We start from the raw sequence: 13,076 nt of genomic DNA, 5'->3' as shown, positions 1-13,076 counted from the left end.
GCCTCCTTTGGTAGAAAAACCGGGCACGGGCTGCTTTTATTGGTCGCTTTAAAAACACCTTTAAAAACCCCCCTGAACGGCCCCGCCGGCGGAAAGCGGGGGAGGGGGCCGGGGGCGGGGGAGACGCCCCCACCCCCTCCCCCCGCCCGCCCGGCGGCTTCGGTCCAAACCAGTGCCGGGGCGGGCGGGCGCCCCTCGTCCTCCGCCCCCCCAGTCACAGTAAGACCACGGCGAGGGGCTGGGGGTCTCTGTGTGTGTGTGTGTGTGTGTGTGTGTGTGTTTTTTGGGGGGGGGTCGCACGGTCAGGGTGACGTCATCAGGGTGGGGGCTCAGTCGCTGTCCGACCCCACCGCCGACGACCCCTTCCGTTTCCGCTTCGTGGGCTTTGGCTTGGTGTCCTCCTCCTCCTGCCGGGATAATAATAATAATAATAATGGTATTTATTAGGCGCTTACTATGGGCCGGGCACTGTTCTAAGCGCCGGGGAGGTTGCAAGGGGATCGGTGCTCTGCACATAGTAAGCGCCCAATAAATATGATTGATTGATTGGGGTGTCCCACGGGGGACACACACTCTTCACCCCCGAACGGCATTTATTGAGCGCTTGCTATGTGCCGGGCACTGTTCTAAGCGCCGGGGAGGTTGCAAGGGGATCGGGTTGTCCCCCGGGGGGCTCACACTCTTCACCCCCGAATGGCATTTATTATGATAATAATAATAATGATGGCATTTATTAGGCGCTTACTATGGGCCGCGCACTGTTCTAAGCGCAGGGGAGGTTGCGAGGGGATCGGGTTGTCCCCCGGGGGGCTCACACTCTTCCCCCCCGAATGGCATTTATTGAGCGCTTACTATGTACCGGGGAGGTTACAAGGGTATCGGGTTGTCCCCCGGGGGGCTCACACTCTTCCCCCCCGAATGGCATTTATTGAGCGCTTACTATGTACCGGGGAGGTTGCAAGGGGATCGGGTTGTCCCCCGGGGGGCTCACACTCTTCCCCCCCAATGGCATTTATTAAGCGCTTACTATGTGTCGGGAAGGTTACAAGAGGATCGGGTTGTCCCACGGGGGGGTTCACATTCTTCACCCCCGAATGCCATTTATTGAGCGCTTACTATGTGCAGGGCACTGTTCTAAGCGCCGGGGAGGTTACAAGAGGATCGGGTTGTCCCACTGGGGGCTCACACTCTTCACCCCCGAAAGGCATTTATTAAGCGCTTACTATGTGCAAAGCACTGTTCTAGGCACCGGGGAGTTTGCAAGCGGATCGGGTTGTCCCACTGGGGGCTCACACTCTTCACCCCCGAAAGGCATTTATTAAGCGCTTACTATGTGCAAAGCACTGTTCTAGGCGCCGGGGAGTTTGCAAGGGGATCGGGTTGTCCCACGGGGGGCTCACACTCTTCACCCCCGAATGGCATTTATTGAGCGCTTACTATGTGCCGGGCACTGTTCTAAGCGCCAGGGAGGTTACAAGGGGATCGGGTTGTCCCACGGGGGGCTCACACTCTTCACCCCCGAATGGCATTTATTATAATAATGATAATAATGATGGCATTTATTAAGCGCTTACTATGTGCAAAGCACTGTTCTAAGCGCTGGGGAGGTTACAAGGGGATCGGGTTGCCCCCCGGGGGACTCACACTCTTCACCCCCGAGTGGCATTTATTAAGCGCTTACTATGTGCCGGGCAGGTTGCAAGGGGATGGGGTGTCCCCCGGGGGGCTCACACTCTTCACCCCCGAATGGCATTTATTAAGCGCTTACTATGTGTCGGGAAGGTTACAAGAGGATCGGGTTGTCCCACGGGGGGGTTCACATTCTTCACCCCCGAATGCCATTTATTGAGCGCTTACTATGTGCAGGGCACTGTTCTAAGCGCCGGGGAGGTTACAAGAGGATCGGGTTGTCCCACTGGGGGCTCACACTCTTCACCCCCGAAAGGCATTTATTAAGCGCTTACTATGTGCAAAGCACTGTTCTAGGCGCCGGGGAGTTTGCAAGGGGATCGGGTTGTCCCACGGGGGGCTCACACTCTTCACCCCCGAATGGCATTTATTGAGCGCTTACTCTGTGCAGGGCCCTGTTCTAAGCACCGGGGAGGTTACAAGGGGATCGGGTTGTCCCACGGGGGCTCACACTCTTCACCCCCGAATGGCATTTATTATGATAATAATAATGATGGCATTTATTAAGCGCTTACTATGTGCAAAGCACAGTTCTAGGCGCCGGGGAGGTTACAAGGGGATCGGGTTGTCCCCCGGGGGACTCACACTCTTCACCCCCGAGTGGCATTTATTAAGCGCTTACTATGTGCCGGGCAGATTGCAAGGGGATCAGGTTGTCCCACAGGGGTCTCACACTCTTCACCCCCGAATGGCATTTATTAAGCGCTTACTATGTGCCGGGCACTGTTCTAAGCGCCGGGGAGGTTACAAGGGGATCGGGTTGTCCCCCGGGGGGCTCACACTCTTCACCCCCGAATGGCATTTATTATAATAATAATAATAATGATGGCATTTAAGCGCTTACTATGTGCCGGGCACTGTTCTAACCGCCGGGGAGGTTGCAAGGGGATCGGGTTGTCCCCCGGGGGGCTCACACTCTTCACCCCCGAATGGCATTTATTAAGCGCTCACTATGTGTCGGGGAGGTTACAAGGGGATCGGGTTGTCCCACGGGGGGAGCACACTCTTCACCCCGGAATGGCATTTATTAAGCGCTTACTATGTGCCGGGCACTGTTCTAAGCGCCGGGGAGGTTACAAGGGAATCGGGTTGTCCCACGGGGGGCTCACAGTCTTCACCCCCATTTTAATAATAGTAATAATGATGATGATGTTATTTGTTAAGCGCTTACTATATGCAAAGCACTGTTCTAAACGCTGGGATGGTTACAAGGGGATCGGGTTGTCCCATGAGGGGCTCACAGTCTTCACCCCCATTTTAATAATAATGATGATGATGTTATTTGTTAAGCACTTACTATATGCAAAGCACTGTTCTAAGCGCCGGGGAGGTTACAAGGGGATCGGGTTGTCCCACGGGGGGCTCACAGTCTTCACCCCCATTTTAATAATAATAATAATGATGATGTTATTTGTTAAGCGCTTACTATGTGCAAAGCACTGTTCTAAGCACCGGGGAGGTTGCAAGGGGATCAGGTTGTCCCACGGGGGGCTCAGTCTTCATCCCCATTTTACAGATGAGGGAACTGAGGCCCAGAGAAGTGACTTGCCCAAAGTCACAGAGCTGGGATTAGAACCCACGACCTCTGACCCCAAAGCCGGGGCTCTTTTCCACCGAGCCACGCTGCTTCTCCTTTTCCAGATGAGGGCACTGAGGCCCAGGGAAGGGACTTGCCCAAAGTCACCCGGCTGACAGTCGGTGGAGCCGGGACTTGAACCCATGACCTGTGACTCCCAAGTCTGGGCTCTTTCCAGGGAGGGATGGGGGCGCGGGAGGAGGAGGGGAAGGGGGTTTGGGGGGCTCACCGAGGCGCTGCTGGAGGCCGACTCCTCCTCGGCGTTGGGGGGCTGCGCGGCGCTCTTGCGGCTGCGGGGGCTGGCCAGGGCCGCCTTGCGCCGGGTCTTGGGCGGTTTGCTGGACGAGTCCTCGTACTCCTCCGCCAGAGAAAAGAGGTCGCTGAACCTGGGGGGCGGCAGGGGCCCCCCGTCAGTCCTAGCCCCTCGGCCCTTCCCTCCTGCCCAGCACTGTGCGAAGGGCTGGCCACAACGGGCTGACGGTCAAGGCAGGGAGACAGACCCGTATAATGACAATGACGGCATTTGTTAAGCGCTTACTATGTGCTAAGCGCTGGGGCGGGTACACGAGGCCATCAGGTTGTCCCACGGGGGGGCTCCCAGTCATTCATCCCCATTTTACAGATGAGGGAACTGAGGCACAGAGAAGGGAAGCGACTGGCCCAAAGTCACACAGCCGGCCAGCGGCGGAGCCGGGATTGGAACCCGTGACCTCGGACTCCCGAGCCCGGGCTCTTTCCACTTCTCTGCTAGCTCTCTTCCTCCCTTCAAAGCCCTACTGAGAGCTCGCCTCCTCCAAGAGGCCTTCCCACACTAAGCCTCCTTTTTCCTCTCCTCCTCCCCGCCCTACCTCCTTCCCCTCCCCACAGCACCTGTAATAATACTGATGGCATTTATTAAGCGCTTACTATGCGCCAAGCACTGTTCTAAGCGCTGGGGAGGTTACAGGGTGATCAGGTTGTCCTACAGGGGGCTCACAGTCTTCATCCCCATTTTACAGATGAGGTAGCTGAGGCACAGAGAAGTAAAGTGACTGGCCCAAAGTCACACAGCCGACAATCGGCAGAGACGGGATTCGAACCCATGACCTCTGACTCCAAAGCCCGGGTTCTTTCCACTGAGCCACGCTGCTTCTCACCTGAATATATGTTTGCACAGATTTATTACTCTATTTCACTTGGGCATATTTACTATTCTATTTATTTTGTTAATGATGTGCATTTACCTTTAATTCTATTTGTTCTGACGACTTTGACACCCCTCTACATGCTTTGTTTTGTTGTCTGTCTCCCCCTTCTAGACCGTGAGCCCATTGTTGGGTAGGGACCGTCTCTAGATGTTGCCAACTCGTACTTCCCAAGCGCTTAGTACAGTGCTCTGCACACAGTGAGCGCTCAATAAATACGATTGAATGTCGCCGACTTGTACTTCCCAAGCGCTTAGTCCAGTGCTCTTCACACAGTGAGCGCTCCATAAATACGATTGAATGAATGTCACCGACTTGTACTTCCCAAGCGCTCAGTCCAGTGCTCTGCACACAGTAAGCGCTCAATAAATACGATTGAATGAATGAATGAACTATACAGAGTATTCTAGATTATGAGCCTGTTGTTGGGTAGGGACCGTCTCTATATGTTGCCAACCTGTACTTCCCAAGCGCTTAGTCCAGTGCTCTGCACACAGTGAGCGCTCAATAAATACGACTGAATGAATGTCGCCGACTTGTACTTCCCAAGCGCTCAGTCCGGTGCTCTGCACACAGTAAGCGCTCAATAAATACGACTGAATGAATGAATGAATAAACTCTACAGAGTATTCTAGACTATGAGCCTGTTGTTGGGTAGGGACCGTCTCTATATGTTGCCGACCTGTACTTCCCAAGCGCTTAGTCCAGTGCTCTGCACACAGTAAGCGCTCAATAAATACGATTGAATGAATGAATGTGTGTGTGGGGGCGGGGGGTGATCGGCACACACCGATTACAGTGTGGCTCAGTGGAAAGAGCCTGGGCTTTGGAGTCAGAGGTCATGGGTTCAAATGCCGGCTCCGCCACTTTGACTTGGGGCAATCACTCAACTTCTCTGGGCCTCGGTTCCCTCATCTGTAAAATGGGGATTCATTCAATTCATTCATTCAATTGGATGTATTGAGCGCTTACTGTGTGCAGAGCACCGGGCTAAGCGCTTGGGAAGCACAAGTTGGCAACATATAGAGCCGGTCCCTACCCAACAGCGGGTTCACAGTCTAGAAGGGGGAGACAGACAACAAAACAAAACAGATTATTAATCATATTTTCATTCATTCATTCAATCGTATTTATTGAGCGCTTCCTGTGTGCAGAGCACTGTACTAAGTGCTTGGGAAGCGCAAGTTGGCAACACTTAGAGACGGTCCCGACCCAACAGCGGGCTCACAGTCTAGAAGGGGGAGACAGACAACAAAGCAAAACATATGAACTAAATAGAATAAAGGATTAAGACTGTGAGCCCCCCGTGGGACAATCTGATCACCTTGTAACCTCCCCAGCGCTTAGAACAGCGCTTTCCACATAGTAAGTGCTTAATAAATGCCATCATTATTATTATTGCCCCGGAGGTTGGTTGGGGGTGGGGGCTCAGTTGCCTCAACTGGAAAATGGGGATTAATAATAATAATGGCATTTATTAATCAATCAATCAATCGTATTTATTGAGCACTTACTGTGTGCAGAGCACTGGACTAAGCGCTTGGGAAGTCCAAGTTGGCAACATCTAGAGACAGTCCCTACCCAACAGTGGGCTCACAGTCTAAAAGGGGGGAGACAGAACGAAACCAAATATACTAACAAAATAAAATAAATAGAATAGATATGCACTAGTCAGAGTAATAAATGTATACAAACATATATACAGGAAGCGCTTAGTACAAGTAAAACATATATATATATATACATATATACAGGAAGCGCTTACTATGTGCAAAGCACTAAGTGCTGGATTAAGCACCTGTATATATGTTTGTACGTATTTATGACTATTTTATTTGTCCATATTCTATTTATTTGATTTTGGTAATATGTTTTGTTTTGTTCTCTGTCTCCCCCTTCTAGACTGCGAGCCCCCTGTGGGGTAGGGACCGTCTCTCTATGTGTTGCCAACTTGGACTTCCCAAGCGCTTAGTCCGGTGCTGTGCACACAGTGAGCGCTCAATAAATACGATTGAACGAGTCTTACTTCATCTTGTGGGCCTCGTCGCAGCTGGCCTGCACGTGTTGCAGAGCCTGCAGGATCGGCGTCTGGTTGAAAACTGCGGGGAGGACGGGGAGAAGTCAGGGCCGGGACCGACGGACGGGGGTCTCCCCCCCACCCCGGGCCCCCCTCCGTCCCTCCGGTCGGGGTTCGGGGAGGGACGGGGCGCCTACAGTTCTGCTTGGTGTTGGTGAGGCTGAGCCGCAGGCTGTCCAGATGTTCCAGAATCTGCTCCAGGGTGAGCTGGGCCAGTTTGCTGCTGGAGCTCCTCAAGCTGGAAAGGAGGGAAAGGGGGGGTGTCACGGCCTGGCGAGGCCGGGGGACCCCCGCCCAAACCCCTGGGACCGGTGCTGCCCCGCCGACTCCCCCCCTCCCTTCTCATTCATTCAGTCGCGAGACAGACAACAAGACATGGTCATTCATTCATTCAATCAATCAATCAATCGTATTTATTGAGCGCTTACTATGTGCAGAGCACTGGACTAAGCGCTTGGGAAGTCCAGGTTGGCAACCTAGAGAGACAGTCCCTACCCAACAGCGGGCTCACAGTCTAAAAGGGGGAAGACAAAACCAAACGTACTAACAAAATAAAATAGATAGGTACAAGTAAAATAGAGTAATAAATCTGTACAAACATGTATACAGATATCCAGGTGCTGTGGGGAAGGGAAGGGGGTAAGATGGGGGGGTGGAGAGGGGGACGAGGGGGAGAGGAAGGAAGGGGCTCAGGCTGGGAAGGCCTCCTGGAGGAGGTGAGCTCTCAGTAGGGCCTTGAAGGGAGACTGAATTGTCATTCAGTCGTGAGACGGACGACAAGACATGCTCATTCATTCGTTCAGTCGTGTTTATTGAGCGCTTACTGCGTGCTGAGCACTGGACTGTATATATGTATATATGGTTGTACATATTTATTACTCTATTTATTTATTTATTTATTTTACCTGTACATTTCTATCCTACTTATTTTATTTTGTTGGTATGTTTGGTTCTGTTCTCTGTCTCCCCCTTTTAGACTGTGAGCCCACTGTTGGGTAGGGACTGTCTCTATGTGAAGCCAATTTGTACTTCCCAAGCGCTTAGTACAGTGCTCTGCACATAGTAAGCGCTCAATAAATACGATTGGTTGATTGATTGATTGATTGATTGAGGGAGGGGCCCAGGCGGAGAGGGCAGCCCCCTTCCCCCCAACACCACTCTGCTCTGCACATAGTAAGCGCTCAATAAATACGATTGATTGATTGATTGATTGATTGGACTAAGCGCTTGGGAAGTCCAAGTTGGCAACATCTAGGGACGGCCCCTACCCGACAACGGACTCACCACAGCCCAGCCTGCACCCTCCGCTCCTCTGCCGCCGCTCACCTCCTCACTGGGCCTCGTTCATTCAATCATCACCATCAATCGTATTTATTGAGCGCTTACTGTGTGCGGAGCACTGTACTAAGCGCTTGGGAAGTACAAATTGGCAACATCTAGAGACGGTCCCTACCCAACAGTGGGCTCACAGTCGTATTTATTGAGCGCTTACTGTGTGCAGAGCACTGTACTAAGCGCTTAGTACAGTATATTACTCTATTTATTTATTTATTTATTTTACTTGTACATTTCTATCCTATTTATTTTATTTTGTTGGTATGTTTGGTTCTGTTCTCTGTCTCCCCCTTTTAGACTGTGAGCCCACTGTTGGGTAGGGACTGTCTCTATGTGTTGCCAATTTGTACTTCCCAAGCGCTTAGTACAGTGCTCTGCACATAGTAAGCGCTCAATAAATACGATTGATTGATTGATTGATTGATTGATTGATTAGTACAGCGCTAGGCGCTCGTTCTCGCCTCCCTCCGCCAAACTCTCTCTCTTCCTCCCTTCAAAGCCTTACTGAGAGCTCACCTCCTCCAGGAGGCCTTCCCACACTGAGCCCCCCTTTTCCTCTCCTCCTCCCCATCCCCCCCAACACTACCTCCTTCCCCTCCCCACAGCACCTGCATATATGTTTGTACAGATTTATTACTCTTTTTATTTTACTTGTACAGATTTACTACCCTATTCTGTTAATGATGTACATCTAGAGAATGAGGATGATGTGATCTCTAAATGACGTGCATTTAGAGAAGCTGCGTGGTTCGCTGGAAAGAGCCCGGGCTTGGGAGTCGGAGGCCGTGGGTTCAAATCCCGGCTCCGCCGCTTGTCAGCTGTGTGACTTTGGGTGAGTCACTTCACTTCTCTGGGCCTCAGTTCCCTCATCTGTCAAGTGGGGATGAAGACTGTGAGCCCCCCGTGGGACAACCTGATCACCTTGTATCCCCCCCAGCGCTTAGAACAGTGCCTTGCACATAGTAAGCGCTTAACAAATGCCATCGTTATCTAGCTTTATATCTATTTATTCAGATGACTTGACACCCGTCCACGCGTTTTGTTTTGTCGTCTGTCCCCCCCTTCTAGACTGTGAGCCCGTTGTTGGGTAGGGACCGTCTCTAGAGAAAGCAGCGTGGCTCAGTGGAAAGAGCCCGGGCTTTGGAGTCAGAGGTCATGGGTTCAAATCCCGGCTCCGCCAATTGTCAGCTGTGTGACTCTGGGCGAGTCACTTCACTTCTCTGGGCCTCAGTTACCTCATCTGGAAAATGGGGTTGAAGACTGTGAGCCCCCCGTGGGACAACCTGATCACCTTGTAACCTCCCCAGCGCTTAGAACAGTGCTTTGCACATAGTAAGCACTTAACAAATGCCATCATTATATTATTATCTAGCTTCGTATCTATTTATTCTGATGCTTCATATCTATTCCTATCATAGAGCCCGGGCTTGGGAGTCAGAGGACATGGGTTCAAATCCCGACTCTGCCGCTTGTCAGCTGTGTGACTTTGGGCGACTTCTCTGTGCCTCAGTTACCTCATCTGTAAAATGGGGATTAAGATTGTGAGCCCCACACGGGACAACCTGATCACCCTGTATCCTCCCCAGTGCTTAGAACAGTGCTTGGCACATAGTAAGCGCTTAACAAATGACACTATTATTATTATTTATTCTGATGACACCTCTCTACATGTTTTGTTTTGTTGTCTGTCTCCCCCTTCTAGACTGTGAGCCCGCTGTTGGGTAGGGACCGCCTCTATATGTTGCCAACTTGTCCTTCCCAAGCGTTTAGTACAGTGCTCTGCACACAGTCAGCGCTCAATAAATACGATTGAATGAATGAATGAACATGACTTGTCGTCTGTCTCCCCCTTCTAGACTGTGGGCCCGCTGCTGGGTAGGGACCGTCTCTAGATGTTGCCAACTTGTCAATCAATCAATCATATTTATTGAGCGCTTACTATGTGCAGAGCACCGTACTAAGCGCTTGGGAAGTACAAATTGGCAACACATAGAGACAGTCCCTACCCAACAGTGGGCTCACAGTCTAAAAGGGGGAGACAGAGAACAAAACCAAACATACCAACAAAATAAAATAAATAGGACAGAAATGTACAAGTAAAATAAATAAATAAATAAACAGAGTAATAAATATGTACAACCATATATACATATATACAGGTGCTTGTCCTTCCCAAGCGTTTAGTACAGTGCTCTGCACACAGTCAGCGCTCAATAAATACGATTGAATGAATGAATAAACATGTCTTGTCGTCTGCCTCCCCCTTCTAGACGGTGAGCCCGCTGTTGGGTAGGGACCGCCTCTATATGTTGCCGACTTGTCCTTCCCAAGCGTTTAGTCCAGTGCTCTGCACACAGTCAGCGCTCAATAAATACGATTGAATGAATGAATGAACATGACTTGTCGTCTGCCTCCCCCTTCTAGACTGTGAGCCCGCTGTTGGGTAGGGACCGCCTCTAGATGTTGCCGACTTGTCCTTCCCAAGCGTTTAGTCCAGTGCTCTGCACACAGTCAGCGCTCAATAAATACGACTGAATGAATGAATGAACATGACTTGTCGTCTGCCTCCCCCTTCTAGACTGTGAGCCCGCTGTTGGGTAGGGACCGTCTCTAGATGTTGCCGACTTGTCCTTCCCAAGCGTTTAGTCCAGTGCTCTGCACACAGTCAGCGCTCAGTCAATAGGACTGAATGAATGAATGACTCGGGGGCCGGAGGAGGGAGAGCGCTAGAGGGGGAGTGCGTGTGCGAGCATGCGCGCTGCAGGATGGGCAGGGGCACGTGGCCCAGCCCCTTACCTCTGGCGCTTGCGCGGTAGGCTGTTGTTCTTGATGAGCAGCGACTTGATGTGCTCGGCCAGCAGGTCGTCGTGCTTGAGGCACCAGTGGCGAAGGATGCTCGTGGTGAACTGGTCGTCGGGGTGACAGGGCCGGCTCAGCACCATCTTCACCATCTCCTCGCTGGGCCTAAGGACGGGGGGACCCTCAGGACCCCCTCACTCCCGCCCTCGACCCCGGCTCCCGCGGGGTCCGGGCACGGGGGCCCGCCGCCCCCCGCCCCAAGAGCCGGGAGGGGTGGAGGCAGGAAGGAAGCCGGGACCGGCTGCAGCCGCTGCCCTCCTGACCGGGCGGAGGCCGGGGGGCGGGATGGGGGGGACGACCCCCGGCCCCCGGCCGCCTCTGACCCTTCTCCCGCTTGGCCGGGCGACGCGTGCGGAGACGGCTGCCGGCACGGAGGGGGTTGTCTAGGGGACCCTCGCCCTGGTTGTGAGCTGGCCCTCCGGCTCTTTCCACCCGGGACGGGCCCTCGTGCCCAGGCCCCCCGGGACAGGCGGATAGACGTACTTCTCCCTCCGCAGCTGCAGCAGCAGACAGGAAAGCGCCTCGGGGTGCTCTGTGGGGACGGGAGGTGTGTGTGTCGGGGAGGGGTTGTCATCAGGAAGGGCGGCCCCCCTCCCCGGCTCCTCCCGCCCCCCTCCCTGCCCTCACCCTTATACTTGAGGTGCTGGAGGATGGGGATGATGGTTTCCAGTGGGATGTTGTGGGCCAAGAAGAGCTGCCAGGCACAGTACTGCTCGAACGTCTCCCAGTCCAGACTCTGAACTGTGGGGGAGGGAGAGGGTGGCGGGGGGAGGGACGGGGGGCTGTGGGGAGCACTCAGGGGTGACGTCGGGGGGGCCAGAGGTGCTCCGGCAGGACTGCCTCCCTCCCTCCTTCCATTCATTCATATTTATTGAGCGCTTACTGTGTGTGGAGCGGGCCCCCCCACACCCCGGCCCCCCCCCCCAGCCCCGGACGGCGACGGGCGCCCACGCACTGAGGATGTTGAGGACGGAATCCTTGCGGAACATGACCAGGTTTCCCATCATCACGTGGCACACCAGCTCCTGCAGCTGGAAGGGGCGGGCGGAGAGCTGAGGTCACCCCTCACCTCCCCGAGGACCCCCACCCTTGGCTCCCGCCCCGGGGGGCCGGGGCCAGACGGTAACGTCAGCGTCTCTCGAGACCCTCCCTTCCTCCCCACACCGTCCGGAGGGCCGCGGGCCCCGGGCCTGGAATGCCCTCAATCCCTCTGCCCATCCGCCAAGCTAGCTCTCTTCCTCCCTTCAAGGCCCTGCTGAGAGCTCACCTCCTCCAGGAGGCCTTCCCAGACTGAGCCCCTTCCCTCCTCTCCCCCTCGTCCCCCTCTCCATCCCCCCATCTTACCTCCTTCCCCTCCCCACAGCACCTGTATACATGTATATATGGTTGTACATATTTATTACCCTGTTTATTTATTTATTTATTTATTTTACTTGTACATTTCTATCCTATTTATTTTATTTTGTTGGTATGTTTGGTTCTGTTCTCTGTCTCCCCCTTTTAGACTGTGAGCCCGCTGTTGGGTAGGGACCGTCTCTATGTGTTGCCAATTTGTACTTCCCAAGCGCTTAGTCCAGTGCTCTGCACATAGTAAGCGCTCAATAAATACGATTGATTGATTGATTGATTGAGGGAGGGGCCCAGGCGGAGAGGGCAGCCCCCTTCCCCCCAACACCACCGCGCTCTCCTCACCCATCCCGACCCCGACTCCGGGAGGGGGCCGCCTACCTGAGCCGAGTCGATGACGGCCACGATCATGTTCAGCAGCTCCCCGCTCCGCAGGGTCTCGTCCGGAAACTGGCGGGGAGGGGTCCAAGGAACACACGCCTCGGTGTAAACGGAGGGAGGGGGAGACGAGAGGCGGAGAAGGGCACGCATCTCGTCGGAGGGGCGAGGGGGGAAACGCACGGAAGGGGAGCGCACGAGACGGAGGACGGGGGCGCGGGACGCACCTCGGTGTAGATGGAGGGCGTGAGGTGGCACAGGAGCCGCACGTCGTCCTCCTGGCAGGCCTTCATGTCCATCATGAGGCAGGTGTGCAGGTCTCCCAGCTGCGTTGCCTGGGCGAAGGACTCGTACAGGCTCATCTTCCCCACCGCCGCCTTGCTGCGGAGACCGGGCGCCTCAGCTTCCCACCGCAGGCCCCCCTCCCCACGCCCCCCGGGACCCCCGGGGACCGGGCCCCCGCCCCGGGACGTCCCCTGACCTGGCCCGCAGGTAGTACAACAGGTGGTAGCCGATCTTGGGCTGCTTCTGGTAGAGCTCCGACAGCAGGTCGAGAAGCAGAGAGAAGCTGCTGTTGTCTTCCTGCATCTGGCACAGGTTCCTGGGGAGCGGGGAGAGGTGGGACCTCGGC

General features: G+C 54.1%; 1 protein-coding gene across 1 annotated transcript in view; it reads right to left on the bottom strand.

The window, feature by feature from the left end:
- Window positions 1-158: 158 nt before the first annotated feature.
- The window catches only part of INTS3 (integrator complex subunit 3), a 40,873-nt gene continuing 27,955 nt past the window's right edge, over window positions 159-13,076 (bottom strand). The window contains exons 20-30 of the mRNA XM_038769011.1: window positions 12,927-13,046; window positions 12,673-12,826; window positions 12,449-12,517; window positions 11,676-11,751; window positions 11,348-11,461; window positions 11,204-11,252; window positions 10,658-10,825; window positions 6,664-6,764; window positions 6,476-6,548; window positions 3,495-3,651; window positions 159-407 (exon numbers count right to left, since the gene is read on the bottom strand). Of these exons, the coding sequence (XP_038624939.1) occupies window positions 330-407; window positions 3,495-3,651; window positions 6,476-6,548; window positions 6,664-6,764; window positions 10,658-10,825; window positions 11,204-11,252; window positions 11,348-11,461; window positions 11,676-11,751; window positions 12,449-12,517; window positions 12,673-12,826; window positions 12,927-13,046 (1,159 nt within the window). The 3' untranslated portion in view covers window positions 159-329. The remainder of the gene's footprint in view (window positions 408-3,494; window positions 3,652-6,475; window positions 6,549-6,663; window positions 6,765-10,657; window positions 10,826-11,203; window positions 11,253-11,347; window positions 11,462-11,675; window positions 11,752-12,448; window positions 12,518-12,672; window positions 12,827-12,926; window positions 13,047-13,076) is intronic.

Source organism: Tachyglossus aculeatus, chromosome Y4, assembly GCF_015852505.1.
Source record: "Tachyglossus aculeatus isolate mTacAcu1 chromosome Y4, mTacAcu1.pri, whole genome shotgun sequence".
In the NCBI taxonomy this organism is placed as follows: domain Eukaryota; kingdom Metazoa; phylum Chordata; class Mammalia; order Monotremata; family Tachyglossidae; genus Tachyglossus; species Tachyglossus aculeatus.
Note: the sequence above shows the minus strand (reverse complement) of the source record. Positions and strands in the feature narration are given on the sequence as shown.